Genomic DNA, 16,558 nt, shown 5'->3' with positions numbered 1-16,558 from the left:
AAAAAATGGCGTTTAATATATAAGAAGAGTACATTAAAACATATATGTAATGCGGTCAATAGTGAACATGCAACATGCTTATATAAAATCAATGCCTATGTGAATAGTGTGTTAGTAAATAAATAATTATATTTTTAATATCATTCGTTTACATTTTTAAAGTGGTAACACATTATTTGGGGGGAGGGGGGGGGGTGCTGAAAATAGGCGTTAAAGATTTTAAGGGACAAACGCATAGTTATTAGCTAATGAAACTACGTATGGATTTCCTTATCCAAAAACAAAAGGTTCTGGAGTTGATGATATTAATACAGCCCAAAAAAGCCGTCAACAAAAAATAGGCCGATACCGAAGATATCTGCAGGGGTAAACTTTTAAGTTAAACGGTTTTTTTAACACCCATATTGTGGTGGTTGTGGAAAAATATGTACCCAGTCCGCCATATTGGAACGGCGTCCATCTTGAATTTTAAATTGTGACGTAATATAGCATAATTGCCACACTTGGCAGGCGAGTTGGCGATTTCAGTGTGGTATTATGGTACGCAGAGAATGCTGCTTAACATCTGGGAACTTTATTGTTTTCAGAGGCAACCCTATGTAATTAATGCACAAAGTGTGAATTATGTAAGACTGTATCCGGAATCGAACACGCGACCAACGTTCGCAAATCCCAGTCCTCCATCGCTGGGCAACCACTGCTCAATTCATTTATATACGCCATACTCAATTTTTCTTTAACTATAAAAACCAATGGAGTCCATTTGGAGTCATGCATGACTTCGAGACCCAAGGATCCAAGTTTTGGGAACCCAAGGAACTACATAGTAAAATAGAGATTTAGTTCAAAACCTTCAAGGCTTTGCATGTTTGTTTGTTTACATTTAATTCGCAGAAAACATAAAAATTACCTTTTTTTGATAGTTGAACTGTCTTTTGAATCGTCTAACCACGCCATCTACTGGTCAAGTGAACGAACCTATTTATTATTTGAAAAAACTATTTAAAATTTATTTTAAATCCAAATTATTTAAAATAAAATTGTTTATAAGTTAATTTAAACTAGATGTCGGGTACTTGTAATTTTAATTATTTTATCTTAATTTTTCCAGTAATATTTCCAAGGTTGCGTTTTATTTGCCCCTTTAAAGATATTTTACGATACAAAAATGATTTATATACACTAAGGTACATATTCGATATCCATTTATGACTAACCAAGATGCAGTTCCAATGAAATCAATATATAAAAAAAGGTATGATTCCAAATATGAAAATGCTTTTAACCAGTTACATCTTCCTATCATCCAAACGTTCTAATTACAAATTTTAAATTCCTTTCTCGAATCTACTAACCATTCCATTTACAAATTTTATATAACGCAAGTCTTCACATGACTACACTAAGGAGTTCTTTTGATTTATTTATATAATCTGTGTAAATTTTAATTCGATGTAACTATACAGTTCAATCAGTGTTGCCAGTATACATGTGTGTATAAAAATTAACAAACCCCGTATAAACGGTCTAACGCTTACATTAAATTGACCAACAACTTATTTATTGCCATATAAAAATAAATTTGCAACGATTTCAACTACAAAACTCGCTACGAATATACGATTAGTAGAAGATATAAAGTCGATTGAAAATAGTGTGTAGGAAAGCAAGATAAAGTATATATATAGGGAAAAATGTATGAAAGATATCAGAATCAAAATAAATCTTGCTTTAGACATAAAAGAAAGACAATTCCCTTCAAAATCATCATATAATTTATTCTACAGGATGTCCATTTCTTAACACGGGTCCTTTCGTCTGAATTTTTCAGTAAGACAGGTTGGAATCTGTCTACCGACCTTCAGAGTGAAACTCTTGCGCATTTTCTGGTCAATTATCTACATTACAGAGCTTTTCCATGACTCGTTGAACGACATGAGGAGCTTCCCAATGAGGCTCTTAGAGTGGGACAAGGAGAAAATTCTCTTACGACATGTAATAAATCAAATTTTCACAGAAGTTGTTCTAAATTAAATTTCTCCACTTACCATACATGATTTCGTATCGATGTACCGCTGTTATAGATATATATAATATATAATAAATATCATAACATAAATTATCTGTGACCAAATATGAAACTGTGTTGACATATTTAAAAAAAGTATAATGTCACAATCATGCAAAAATAAATTTCAGCGATAATAACTCATGCAAAAATATTTATTAATTTTAAAAGTAACGCGTCACAATTTGAAATTTTGAAATGCGAACGCTTTGCGAGATACCAGAGACAATAGATCTAGACAAGCACGCACCCAAAGACAACGAGCAACATACACACATACACGTAATTGACACAATAGCACTGTACATTAAGACGAGACGGACTGATTACAATAATTACATGATACACTTCGACAGCAAGCCTAGGCGTGCGAGGAATACGTCGCTCCTGAAACTTATGACGTCATAAACCATCAACAGATAATAAATAATTAAAAAAAAAATCGATTGCATTACGGAATTTATGCTTTAAAGGTAACGAAATGGAAATTAAAATTGTCGTAAAAAAGCCACAGTATATAAATGTAAATTAAATATAGCTACCTAAAATTATTGAGGGTACACGAATATTTTTACCGGCAGCACAGATCAAGTCGTTTTTACACTGTTGGCATATAAGGAGACAAAGACTACAAAAAAAATTATAATGTGTGACATGTAAGCATTGAGACACCATTGTTTATTACACTTTCATATATTTAACATACATAGACATATAGTAAATATATAATATGGTGATATATGTATATGAAATTTGGTATTAAATCAGAATAATAACAACGAAATATTTAAAAATTCATTCGAAATTTATGATAAATATGCAGAGAATTAAACTAAAATACGAAACAAATATATCGACCTGAATATGACACATATATATAAAAGCAAAAAAAGGCAAAGATGTTTTTAACATACAGCTTTAAACATTACGTCATCTCAATGATTTAAAACGTCATAAGTTCCGAGTGGAGCGAAGTGATAAATTATACTCTGGTGTATAATATGTTAGAGGGAGAAGGAGATACACAGAAAGGCAATGAGCAGTAGGAGAGTTTGGACTTGTACGAATGTTCCATTAAAATTTATAAGCAAATATTACTTCATATATCGGAATGTTGTTACTTCAGATACCGCTAATAGATGGCGCTGGTAGTCTATTGAGTTATATTTGAACGTCAGGTAGTCGCAGATAATGGCAACGCTGGGTTATGTAAATACAAGAGTGGCAGTCCAAGTTGAGGTCCCCTCATGAGGTCCAATAACCCTAGTCACTCCAATTGGCATCCGTCTGAGCAATCCGATGAAATAGTTGCATATAACGCCTTGAACAGTTTCCACCCGGAGATGTCAGATTTCCTTCAAAAACGTTTTAGGTTATGTGTCATCTGTCCTGCCACCTGGCGGGGTTTCCAAATGCCACTTGGGCAGCATTGAAAATCCGGTCCAAAAAAAAATTGGGTCATAATTAACATTTAAAATACAAATAAAACATTACTTTATTATATTTCATCTAATTATATTGTATCTTGTTTATTCCGTGTAATTATATACACAAAGACAATTCGTACAAATCCAAAGGAAAGGCAAGAGGAAATCGAAAAGGATTATTTATATTTCAACATTTTACTTAAGGCTCTCGTGATATGCAAACTTTGTATACAAAAATAAAGCGATGTACACATTATTAACAATTCTATATTCAATATTTAATACGAAACCTTTATATACATTTATATCTATGTTACAACTGAATAACTTTGTGGTGTTTGAGAGAAGATTTATATTCGATTTATTATCATTTTTAATCGAAAAATAAACTATGTCTTTTAACATTGAAGATTTTAATGTCAGTAATTTTTTAAAATCGTTGAAACACCACAAATAATTCATTACAAATTGCATCATTGCCTTTAGTGTCAAATATAGGGTGGGCCAAAAATTTTTGCAAATAGCAACACTTGATTTCTCCAAAACCATGAGAGTAAGGGGCCAACGGCGAGACGGAGCACATCTCGACGATGTAATTTTTTAAAAATAAATTTTAATAAATGATAATTACGGTAAATAAATCATAAACAAAATAGCATTTGTACTTTTATTTCTACACATGTTTCAAAAGTGCAAAAATTTATGGCCCACCCTATACAACGTATTTTATCCGCTACTATATTGTCCTCTCATGCTAATATTTATCCAAAGAATATATTTAAAAGCGGTGTATCCGGGCTACTATCAACATAGCGCCACACTTCACTAAACGCTTGATATATTTCAAAGCTTGAATTGTACTAGTCCAGTTTATATATCTACGACCTAATAACATACGCACCAGTCTCTCTATATTCCGCTTCTAAATAAACACGACCCAAATCACAGTACAAATCACAATACAAACATAAAGAGTCGTGCAATCCATCCAATCGGTGTCTTAAAAATTATGAGATCCTTCATATAAAAATATATCTAATATTGCAAAAGAATTGTACAATTAGTTTTACATATTAGCTAGCAACATTAACAATTATCACTTAAACGTCATACAACACTTCTATATGTAACGGAAGCGTTGAGGTTGCCATATGTAAAATTACAAAAAAAAAGCTTCACACGATTAAAAAAAATATTAATGTCTATGGCAACACGCATAGGCGCGTATACATATGCAACCCCGACACTATTCTAAACACGGAATGCTTATATTTCTAAAAGTTATCTCTCTCTGTGATCAAGTATTATCTATATTCTTAACGACTTACTTCTTCCAAATAGTTTTCAAATGCAATTTATTTTTAAAAATGGCCGTTCATATGTAAGCTTAATTATAAGCCAAAATGTATATCTTTGCGTATATACTCCAGTTATTAGGTAAATCGTCGCAATATATTTTCATACAACAGATTATAAAAATACTAATGTCTACATATTGAGAAGCAATTTATAATTTGAACATCGCACGGTCGAGCTTTTGCCCATGTTAAACCTTAAGAATATTCTATCTGTCCATGTCGATTTGTAAAAATAACGTTTACGTACATCATTTGATATGTCCCGCATTACCCTTCGGCCAAAATTTACCAAAACGTTTTTAAAAATCGATTCTTTTTAATCTATGCGTTCGCGGAAGCGAATTTTAAAAATGGCGCCAAACTTGCGTGCTTTTTGACATCGATCGCTTAATGCTTTTTTATTATTTTCCATTTAATTGATTGTTGCTATAAAAGAAAAGTCTTTTAATTTAGAAAAAAATTAGTTTTTGTGTTTTTAAATTCCAAATGGATATAGTTACGTAATTGAATTTTAAATTAGTAATTTTTAGCTCGCAGATTTGGCCGTGTTCGTACGCTATGATATTAAATTATCATGACAATAGACCTGATTCGGTAAGATAGAATATTCTAAGGTTAAGTATAGACGAGAATCAGACACGCCTAGGTTTCCCCGGTCCGAGGCATTCCGTGGACTTGATGATCGAGGCCGCGTAGCTCTGCGGCCGCGAGGGTTCCGTCTCCATGAAGCCCGGGTTCAGTATTATATTAGGCACTAATTCTAGCACATCCTGTTCCTCACCGTACTCTACATTCCGTATACGTACCGTCACCGTGTATGTGTGTGTTTGTTAGTGTGCGGCCCCGCAGTCCAAGCGTGCATTCCAAGCCAGTGCGACAGAAGGGAGAGAAGAGAGAAAAAAATTCGAATGAATAAAATTCGCCAAATACAGGTCCGTATCTCAGGTAGAATTGCATGCGGAGAGATATCTAAACCCGCTACTAAACTTTTAATTTTTAAATCTTTAAAAGCTTGGCCTACTGGTCATTCACAAATGCCACGAATCAGACATATCAGGACTCTGAAGGATTCTATCCTAGACCTCGTTTTTAGTAACAAACCTTGAGGTCTCTTGAGGGAGGATTTTTAAACCTCTAAGTTTTTATATTTCTTAAGCGAACCCTCCATAGTGACCTAGAGCAAGGGCCCCCATCAGAGGACTTGGCTTTCCACGGAGTCCACGAATAATATACCACTTGTTATATTGTCGGATTAATAAAAGTTATAAATTAAAAAAATAATTTAGTAGTGAGTTTATCCTGTTAAATGCAATAGATTAGATCAACCGCCGGCATTGGCGTCGCTAATGGCGGAGTTCGCATGCCAAATTAATTCAGATAATACTTAAGAATGTTAGAGAATATCGATAATACTAAAATACTATTTAGGCGCAAATATATATCTATTCTAATTATTTGAAAAAGTTCTCATTTTTTTTAAATATAAACTACTTTAAAAATTATACCGCCTCTTTCGTGTAACCAGCCAGTAATGTTATCATAATTATGTTTTCGATTGCTATGTATATATATTACGCATTAAAATACTAATATTAAGAGTCATCTAAAAGCTAAACTGAGCCTAATATAAAGTGGTCCATATTAAACCATGGTCCTAATATCATAAGAGCGTGTAATTTCATTGTTTAGCGAAGAACTTTCTATAGTCTGTTGCAATCACTATGAAAGCTTACTTGGGCAGATCGTAAATTACTGCGATTAAATTTCATAATATATTGTATAGATGGCGCTTTTTTCAAAAGCTAAAATAGTTATTTTCTTTGTAGTTCACACTGGCTTACATAGATGGCGCTTATGTAATATACATACAAACTGACATTTTCAGCCGTAATGCTTAGTTTAAAAAACTAATAAAAATCTATTAAATCGAAGCATTCGTTAAAAATTAATCTAAATACCTTAAATTGTAATAAATACGCCCACACCCAAGGTAATTATTGGTAACACTATTACAATATCTATCGCATATGGCAAGAATGTCTCGTATACTGCCATAGAGCTAGGAAAATACCTAAAATTTGTTTTTTTTTTAAATATACAGCTTCTAAATATTCTTAACACTATTTTAAAGTTTTATAATAAAATTTATAATCATATTCTAGTACAAGCGTATTAGCAATTTGAATATATCTTTAATAATAAAATTACTATTAATTATTAAGGCTATTTATTAAAAAATCTTTCTAGTTATTTGAGTCCCCTAAGAATATCAGAATTAGTAGAATATAAAAAATGTTTTAGTGATTCTCGACAGAGGTATATTAAAGAAGATTCTAGAAAGTGTTTAGAAATAATATAATAATAATTTTATATTTATAATTAGATATTTTTGTGTAAAAATACATTGAATAATCCTTATAGAAATAATTTTAAAATTTAAATCAACTGAATGTATGTAGCTGCATTTTAATTGACTGTTAGTAATTAAATTTGGTCCTCGAAATATCCTGTTGTAGAAAGCCACCTGTTTTAAAATTTAACAGACGTGGAACTCTCTTGTTTATTAGCAGTGAAGCCAGGTCCTGGGCCAGAACAGCGACCTCTAGCGTCACCCACACTTCCACGACTTTTATATTTTGAAACATCACACGTCCCACACTCTTTAATATTACAATAAAAATATTTAAAACATATATTACAATTTGTTCTTAGCCTTTGAACAGAAACAAATATGTTCATATGTATTGTATTATTTATTTTAGAAATATTATTGCGCGAGTTAAAATTTTATATTAATAACTATAATAGACTCTATAATAATCAATAATTTATAACGAATTTAATTATCAAAGTTTCTAGATTTTTTTTATATTTTTTTAAATAGAATTTTTGGTATGTGCTTTTATATTAATTAAATATCACATAGAAATTAATCTACATTTGCTTAGCACCTTTCAAGCGATTTTTAAAGCACGTAGAGTTTACAGGCTACATTTTTTTGTATACTTTTTATTTTAATGAACTAATAACTAACTTTCTAATCAAAAGTTTATTAAGGCAAATAGAGAAAATTTCTTGGCACTGTGGTTTTAAACATTTTTTGTGCTTTGGCAATGTAGAAGAAATAATATAGGTTAAAAAAGTCATTACAAAGTAAAAATTAGTATTAATTAGCAAATTTACTTTGGTTTAAAATATCAGATTGTTATATTTGGATTTGCTGCAAAATACATATACTTTTGCAATTAACTTTGCAATATATTTCTTAATATAACAAATAAAATGTCAAAAAAAAATTATATTTTTTGGCCCGCATTACGGCTTTTGGCCAGTAAAACTTATTACATTCTTTATACGTTTTTTTTCCTATTTAAAACCTCCTAAGGTCGTTTTAGTGCCTTTTTTTATATACTATGAATTTAAAAAGTTTTTTTTGTAACTAATTAATATTGATAAAGGCTGTATGTGACGCTGTGTTTAAAATTTGGCATTTAATATAATTAATAAGAGTGTAAAGATAGAAAAAAATAGGTAACTTTTGTGTAGTCAATATAAAAAAATCTAAGTCTAGACTAGACTAAACGGTTCAAGTGCTATCTATTATCTTTTTATATACTTACGTTTGAAAAATCCTTAGTAAATATTTAAAATGTATATCTTAAAGAAACGGTGAACTTTTAAAATAAGTGAACTATGCATTAGTAATTTTTAAAGAGATGTAACATGCATTTATAATATATTATTCGTAAATATTTAGTGTTGCCATCATGCGAAAACTATCATATTTTTAAAAGTGGTAATTCTTCAACTTGACTATTTCATATACAAAAATAAATTTAATTTTTTTAATTATATTTCCTTTAATTTACCGAGTAAACAAAAATGAATCTTCGGATGATAGCAACATTGTGCGTTTTCATTATAATTGAAATCTATACCAGAAAAAATATTATTAAATGTTTTATCTATAAGACGTTTTATACTCTATATTATAGACAAAATGGATGCTAATAGTTCGGTTTAAGCTTTATCACAATTTTTTTTTTATTTACTACATTTATATAGGTAAAAATAAATGTAATAATGAAATCAAAGGCGGTAGCGTAGGCGCTAGACAAAAATGCCTAAAATTTGTTTCACTTTTATTCCAACCTAAATATGATAGAACTAATTAGTTATCTGTGGTAGTATGGCCGCGCGATTTGCGTCAAAATATTGGCGGGAATCTACTTAGGCTAGCTATGCCATTGATTAAAAAGGTATTTTCATATATTTGCGAGTGGAATTCTAATGCTTATTGCCCTAGATTTAGAGTCTATAATTTCTTATATATTTTTATTACGTTATATTTGAATATTATTAGGCCGTGAAATTTAAGACCGTCTGTTTATTTTCTCTATAATTTTTAAATATGGCGGACCATTTCTTTTAATGTCTAATTCGTTATGTATTATTATTGTCAATATTTTTCTATTATGATATATAGATTTATTTATTAAAATCTATGGTGATATAAAGTCCATGGTGATTTAAATCGCGTGATTAATTCTGTCTATAAATCAGGGGTGGCCAAACTGCGGCTCTGAACGTTTATTTTTGACTCCGATTGATTGTCGAATTATTTCAATATTTAAATATATATAACCTATTTCAACTTCTGGGAAATCGAAAATCACTGGTTTGAATAATAATAATAATTATTATTTCAGCATAAAATTAGCGAAAGCCAAATACCGATCACAATTAACTAACCGGCATCTTAAGTATTATTAGGAGTGCTGTCATATACATGTGCCATTATATCCAACTTCATTACACTTATTTTCTACTTTTGTTTGAGTAATTTCAATAAATATGATTTTTGTACAAAAAAAAACATTCTTTCGCGTGTTTTAAATGCGTATTCAATGTCGTCTCACAAAAAAACTCAAATTTTAAAAAATGGCTTGTACAATACAAACAGCTTGGTCACCCCTTGTATGAATGATCCGCCATTGACGAAAATGTAAAGGAAGATTCTCGAACATCCACAAAAAGTGATTTCATAATGAAATATTTATAAAATTATTTTATATTACTAGATTGTTTACAAATACAGAAGTAATGTAAAATATTCGAAAGATATTTAGACTTTTTTTCAAAATGAAGTTCGCATTTTGACGTCAATTTTTTTTTTAAATTATTGACAGTATATGCATTAAATTCGTATGATAAAACCTAAGCTGATATGTACTTCTATAGCAAATATAATTTTAATACAATAAGGCTTTAATCTACGTGTCAGGACATGTTAAGCGAGGAATAAAATTGAAAAAATTATATTTCAGGCCCAATTCATCAAAACCAGTCTACTTCACTGCGTCATAGTTCTATTCAATCTGAAAGTTTGCGTTATAATTCTAAATTCGAATTTTAATATCGTTTTATTCAAGCATCTCATCTATAGGTATAACAAATTTTAACCATGTCCTAACTCATCACGATTTCTCTGGAACCATAAAGATCATAGGCTTTAATTTTGGTAACAATATTCCTATTACAGAGTAGAGATCAGCTAAGAACGGATTTTATGATATTCCATACGGGTGGGAGAACTCGAGTGTGGCTATTAAAATCGCGAACCGGGCAATAGACACTATCATTTATTGGAATGATTGTTTTCTTCTATTGTCTTTTTGTATAGAACCTATATACCTATATGTACTAATTATTACATCTAGAATTTGCAAATATATTGTCAGCTTTTTCGAACATATTCGATTAAGACGTAAAGTTTATATAGAGAGCATAGTATGATTTAGGCAAGCATAAATCACTTAGCTGTAAAATTTTGGTAGTTTTTCGTTGGTAGGCCAAAAAAACTACCATTTTTTTTAACAGCGCAATGAACACCTTATTGTATATACAAAACCGAGATTACACTTTACTATCGTTCTATAATATGACCGTTAAATAAAAATGTTTATTTACGATACGATCGAACGTTGGACACACTATAATCGAGTACAGAATATTAGCATGCTATATAGCATATAACTATTTAAATTATATTATAGATTTGTAGAAGAAACTATCTGTATTTGATAATTAATACAAATTATGAAATAAAAAGGACATTTGAAAAATCATGTTCCGAAATAAAGTGCATATTTCGGTAATTCCCCGTTAGATCTCTTTAGTGTGTAAATTGTTACCATATGAAAAAAATATTAATATTATAGATTTGTAGAGAGCAAATTTTAACGTCTTCAATCATAGTTGGTATGGTCACACTTGTACGATCATACATTGAAAGCATACCGTGCAGACATTCTAAATTATGTCTAGAAGATTAATCAGACGGTGTCCAAAGATCGATAGTATAGTAAATTAAGTTTAGCTAGAGACTAATTTTTTTTGAGTGGCGACCACGAGCAGGTAGACGCGGTAAGGCTTTGCCCCCCACTAGGTAGATCAAGACATAGACAAGGTTACGGGAAGTCGCTGAATGGGGGCAGCCCGAAAGCAGTCATGGTGTCAACCTTTGGTGGAGGCATACTCCTTGCTGTGGGCGTCTATCGGCATGACGATGAAGAGACTAAGGCGTGTTCTCACCGGGGCGGCGCCACTCGCGGCAGAGCACCGCGCACGTGCCGGCGGCGAGGACCGCCAGCGTGCCCATCACCACGCACACGGCTGCCAACCACGTTCGCGTGTCGAACGTCTCCGCGCCCTCCAGGAAATGCTTGTACAGCTCTGTAACATTTATGCAGATAGGTCAAACAAGGTAAGAATGGGACATCGGCTATAATTTTTTTTCTCAATTTGCGATTATAATCTTAGAGCGTGAGATCCCTAAGAGGAACAAAATTGAGTGTGTGTGTATTGTATAGCGACGGCCATTGGAGTCGAAGGGTTCTAAGTGGCTCCTAGGTGCCGAAAAGTTCTCCAGTGACGACCAAGGGTCGAAAGGTTCTCAAGTGGCGACCAAGGGTCGAAAGGTTCTCAAGTGGCGACCAAGGGTCAAAAGGTTCTTGAGAAGCGTCATTGAAAGCCAAAGTACGGCACTCGTGCTCTTAGACTCTCGTAGCATCGTAGACCCGGTTTAGGGGACGCTCCTTAATTTGCCAGATATCTCTTCATACCTAACCAAATTTGAAATTATCTTACTAATACTGCTCTATGAACCCGTTACATAAAGTACTTTTAGTCTGATAATATAACATCAGCTCCTAATTCCTCGATAAATTTTTCAGTAGGTTATAAACAAATTAGTTGTTATACCTTCCTATAATTCAAAAATAAAATAAAATATAGGAATAGGTGCGAGGTCCCAACCCGACGAGTACGAGTGGCTTCCACCATCTCTTCTCGACGGAAAACAACTCTTGTTCATCTCTTACTTCAGTACCACTTTAATATTTGAAAGCTGATTAACATACATGATGATTTTTTACAGGTGTAAAAGGTTTAAAAGAGTGATAAAACTTTAAAGTTTCCTCCTATTTCTGATAAACCTGTATAAGGTGATCACCTTGATATCTCCTTTTCAGCTGATGGAAGCCCACTGCATGGCATACGCCACCCCCAAAGTTCGCCACGACAAAAGTCCAGCGTTTCTCACATCCACTTCACACGATCTTAACTATATCTATATATATATATATATGTAGTTAAAATCGCTATATATATAATAACTATATAAAATTTTGATATATATTACAATAATTTAATTTTTCTATTCCAATTCGACTGGCTGCAGTCTGCACGAAAAGGCAGTAAATAATAATTAATTTTATTACGCAGTAATCATAATTTAAAAAAAAAAACTTTTTCTTAAGATAATACTATTAAGTTATTTATTTCTCAAACCAGAGATCATTGTATAAAATATACCATACATTAATTTATAGCAAATGAGCTATAATCACCCTTTTAATACCTTTAAACTTATTACCAATCAATCTGTATATTGGAACATTCAGTTTGTTGTGTACATACCTGCTTCTTGGTCGCTGTAGAGCGTGGTGGCTAGCACTTCTACGGGAGGGCCGGGTCCGAGCAGATTTGTCGCCCAAACGCGGAACCAGTAGGAAGCATTAGGCTCCAAGTGGTAGACGTCGATCTGACGCTGCGAACAGTACCACATGACATTAAAAAAAAGGCCCGGCAAAAAGGCCGCCACCAGGATACGAGACTAAGCACTCGGTGGCGGTCTCGTCGGGGACCGACACGGATGAGCAGGTCCTGGGCAAAATAAGAAAGGCAATGTGAAGTATGGAAGAAGAGAAAGTAAATAATAAAAAATTATGTGAATAATTAAATTTGCCCGTAAAGTACCTGTCCCACAAAAGATAGGGGGTACGAGAGGCCCCCAATAGCGGGGGACATTCAAAAAAAAAATTATATGACGGTTGCAAAAATAACCAGTAGTTATATATTTGTCTCATAACAATATCTGCTGTCTCTTTTTTTTTACGCACCCTTAAGATAGTATGTCCTTTTTAGATAACTGTGTACACATTTTTAATAAAAATCATTCGTGCAATGCTTCTGAATAATAATGCGATTAATAATAAAGATCTTTATAGTGGCCGTCCCACTAGACGTCCATTACTGAACACTGAATACGGTAGATCTTCATTAGTACTGAAATGCTTTATGATGGATTTTCAGTAGTACTGAAATGATTTATGATGGATCTTTAGTAGTACTGAAATGCTTTATGGTGGATCTTCAGTAGTACTGAAATGATTTATGATGTATTTTCAGTAGAACTGAAATGCTTTATGATGAATTTTCAATACTACTGTAATGTTTTATGATGGATTTTCAGTAGTACTGAAATGCTTCATGGTGGATCTTCAGTAGTACTGAAATGATTTATGATGTATTTTCAGTAGAACTGAAATGCTTTATGATGAATTTTCAATACTACTGTAATGTTTTATGATGGATTTTCAGTAGTACTGAAATGCTTCATGGTGGATCTTCAGTAGTACTGAAATGATTTATGATGTATTTTCAGTAGAACTGAAATGCTTTATGATGAATTTTCAATACTACTGTAATGCTTTATGATGGATTTTCAGTAGTACTGAAATGATTTATGATGGATCTTTAGTAGTACTGAAATGCTTTATGGTGGATCTTCAGTAGTACTGAAATGATTTATGATGTATTTTCAGTAGAACTGAAATGCTTTATGATGAATTTTCAATACTACTGTAATGTTTTATGATGGATTTTCAGTAGTACTGAAATGCTTCATGGTGGATCTTCAGTAGTACTGAAATGCTTTATGATGGATTTTCAGTAGTACTGAAATGCTTTTTGGTGGATCATCAGTAGTACTAAAACGCTTTATGATGGATCTTCAGTAGTACTGAAATGCTTTATGGTGGATCTTCAGTAGTACTGAAATGATTTATGATGGATTTTCAGTAGTACTGAATGCTTTATGGTGGATCTTCAGTAGTACTGAAATGATTTATGATGGATTTTCAGTAGTACTGAATGCTTTATGGTGGATCATCAGTAGTACTGAAATGCTTTATGGTGGATCATCAGTAGTACTAAAATGCTTTATGGTGGATTTTCATTACTACTGTAATGCTTTATGGTGGATCTTCAGTAGCACTAAAATGCTTTATAGTGGATTTTCAGTACTACTGTAATGCTTTATGGTGGATCTTAAGTAGTACTAAAATGCTTTATGATGGATTTTCAGTAGTACTGAAATGCTTCATGGTGGATCTTCAGTAGTACTGGAATTCTTTACGGTGGATCTTCAGTATTAGTGAAATGCTTCATAGTGGATTTTCAGTAGTACTAAAATGCTTTATGATGTATTTTCAGTAGTACTAGAATGATATAGAGATATACTCACAGAGTTAGGGCTGATATGATTTGGACTGATAGGTTTCCATGGCTCAAGGGTGCCGTTCACTGGTGCAGCGGACCGGTACTGTGCCGTGAAGTCAATAATGGGATGGCCACCGTCTCCTGCTACGTTCCACAGGATCAGCGCCAGTATCGTTGATGCGTGGACGGTCACATTCACCAATGGAGGGGGTTCCGCTGTCGAAAAGTAAGTTCAACATTAAAATTCTGTCAGATTGAAATTGATCAGATGAAACGATTTTCAGCGCTTGCGCAGCGAAGTCAAAACGTTAATTTTTATTTTAATTCTTTATTAAAATTTTCTTGTTAGATTTAGCAATGGATTATTTATATATCTGGCTGCTCCGATAGGGTACGTATTGTCAAAAATAATTGACCTGTCAAAGTGTAATAGGAAATAAATTAATTTTTTTTCGGTCATGTAAAATTATGACGATTTTGGCATATATAGACAACATTTATTTACAAAAATATGTTTTCTATTGCGTGAACTTCAAAAATATAATACTAATAGTGTAATTAATTTTTTTTTAATTTTAGTTACATTCATGAATATATATTTTTTGGGATCGATTTTCGAGATACAGTCTTATATATAATTTACACTTTGTACATTAATTATATAGGATTGCTACTGTTCACATGTTTCCAGGGGATGGATAACACCGTCCTCTGCGTACCACAATACCACACTGCAATCGCCAACCTGCCTGCCAAGCGTGGCGATATATCCCCAAAGGATATCTTTGGGAGAGGAGTCTACCTTACAATTTTGATTGACGTCAATTATTTGACAGCCATTGATAAGTGTTTTAATTTACTCTGAATTGTATTGGAAAAGATAACAAGCTAATTTTAATAATTTTCTCCATTTTTATTTACCTCGATTTATCTCTACGGAGCCTGAACAAAAATATAAATTACCTCACCGAACGAAAGGTAAACGAAATGTCATAATGCTTACAGATATTGTTAAAACAATTACTCTCTCGGATAACGCGACTATTTTGCCTATAGTTACATCTTATATGATTGTTTATATACTAAGAATTTTCATAGTACATAAATATATATCCAAGAAGAGGACACTTTCAACGGACCTCAAAAGAAAGCTCAAGGTCACGCAGAGGGCAATAGAGAAGGCTGTGCTCGGAGTTACACTGCGAGATCGAATTTGAAATGAGGAGTTCCGTAGAAGAACCAAGATCAGTGACATGGCTGAGAGAATTGATCGTCTGAAATGGTAATGTGCAGGGCATGTCTGATGACGAATGTCTTTTGCCTGTGTTGCCGGTGATGAAAGAACCGAGTCGTGGTCGCTTACTATGGGCCTTATAAAAAGTCTCAGTCACATAGAGAGTAGAGGAGAGGGTAGAGCTAAAATGGATTCGCAGAAGAACAATGATCACCGAAGTAGTTCGAATAATTACTCATTTGAAGTGATAGTGGGCGGAGCACATCGCTCGTGCAACTGATGGCCGTTGGGAGAGAAAGGTTTTTTTTTTTTTATATGGTCCCCGCTGTTGGTGACCTCTTGTTCCCCTATCTCGTGTGGGACAGGGACTTTTTAATTCTAGTAATTTATTCATTTCTTTTTTTTTATTATTATCATTCTTCTTTTTCATATCATCTTATCTGTCGTACTATTTCTTTCATTCATACATATTTATACAATTTTCCCATTTCATTTCATTCCATTAGCCATACATTCATCCTCAACCACTACATTCTAGGTTTCCTTACTATTTTATTTTGCAACATTATTTATTTTTACCTATTGCATTTATTACCACCTTCCTGCAGTAGCTGAGGAAGCATACTCT

The 16,558-nt window shown here is 32.7% G+C and overlaps 1 protein-coding gene across 1 annotated transcript in view; it reads right to left on the bottom strand.

The window, feature by feature from the left end:
• Nucleotides 1-5,416: 5,416 nt before the first annotated feature.
• LOC137933521 (cell adhesion molecule DSCAM) overlaps nt 5,417-16,558 on the bottom strand; it is a 96,609-nt gene continuing 85,467 nt past the window's right edge. Inside the window, exons 4-7 of the mRNA XM_068777481.1 lie at nt 14,722-14,912; nt 12,834-12,963; nt 11,448-11,588; nt 5,417-5,640 (exon numbers count right to left, since the gene is read on the bottom strand). Coding sequence (XP_068633582.1) covers nt 5,486-5,640; nt 11,448-11,588; nt 12,834-12,963; nt 14,722-14,912 — 617 coding nt within the window. The 3' untranslated portion in view covers nt 5,417-5,485. The remainder of the gene's footprint in view (nt 5,641-11,447; nt 11,589-12,833; nt 12,964-14,721; nt 14,913-16,558) is intronic.

This window comes from Battus philenor, unplaced genomic scaffold (assembly GCF_028537555.1).
Source record: "Battus philenor isolate CCGP_79_NKW_IND1 unplaced genomic scaffold, ilBatPhil1.0.hap1 SCAF_13, whole genome shotgun sequence".
NCBI classification, from domain to species: Eukaryota; Metazoa; Arthropoda; class Insecta; order Lepidoptera; family Papilionidae; genus Battus; species Battus philenor.
The sequence above is the reverse complement of the archived record's forward strand: the minus strand, read 5'-3'. Positions and strand labels throughout refer to the sequence as shown.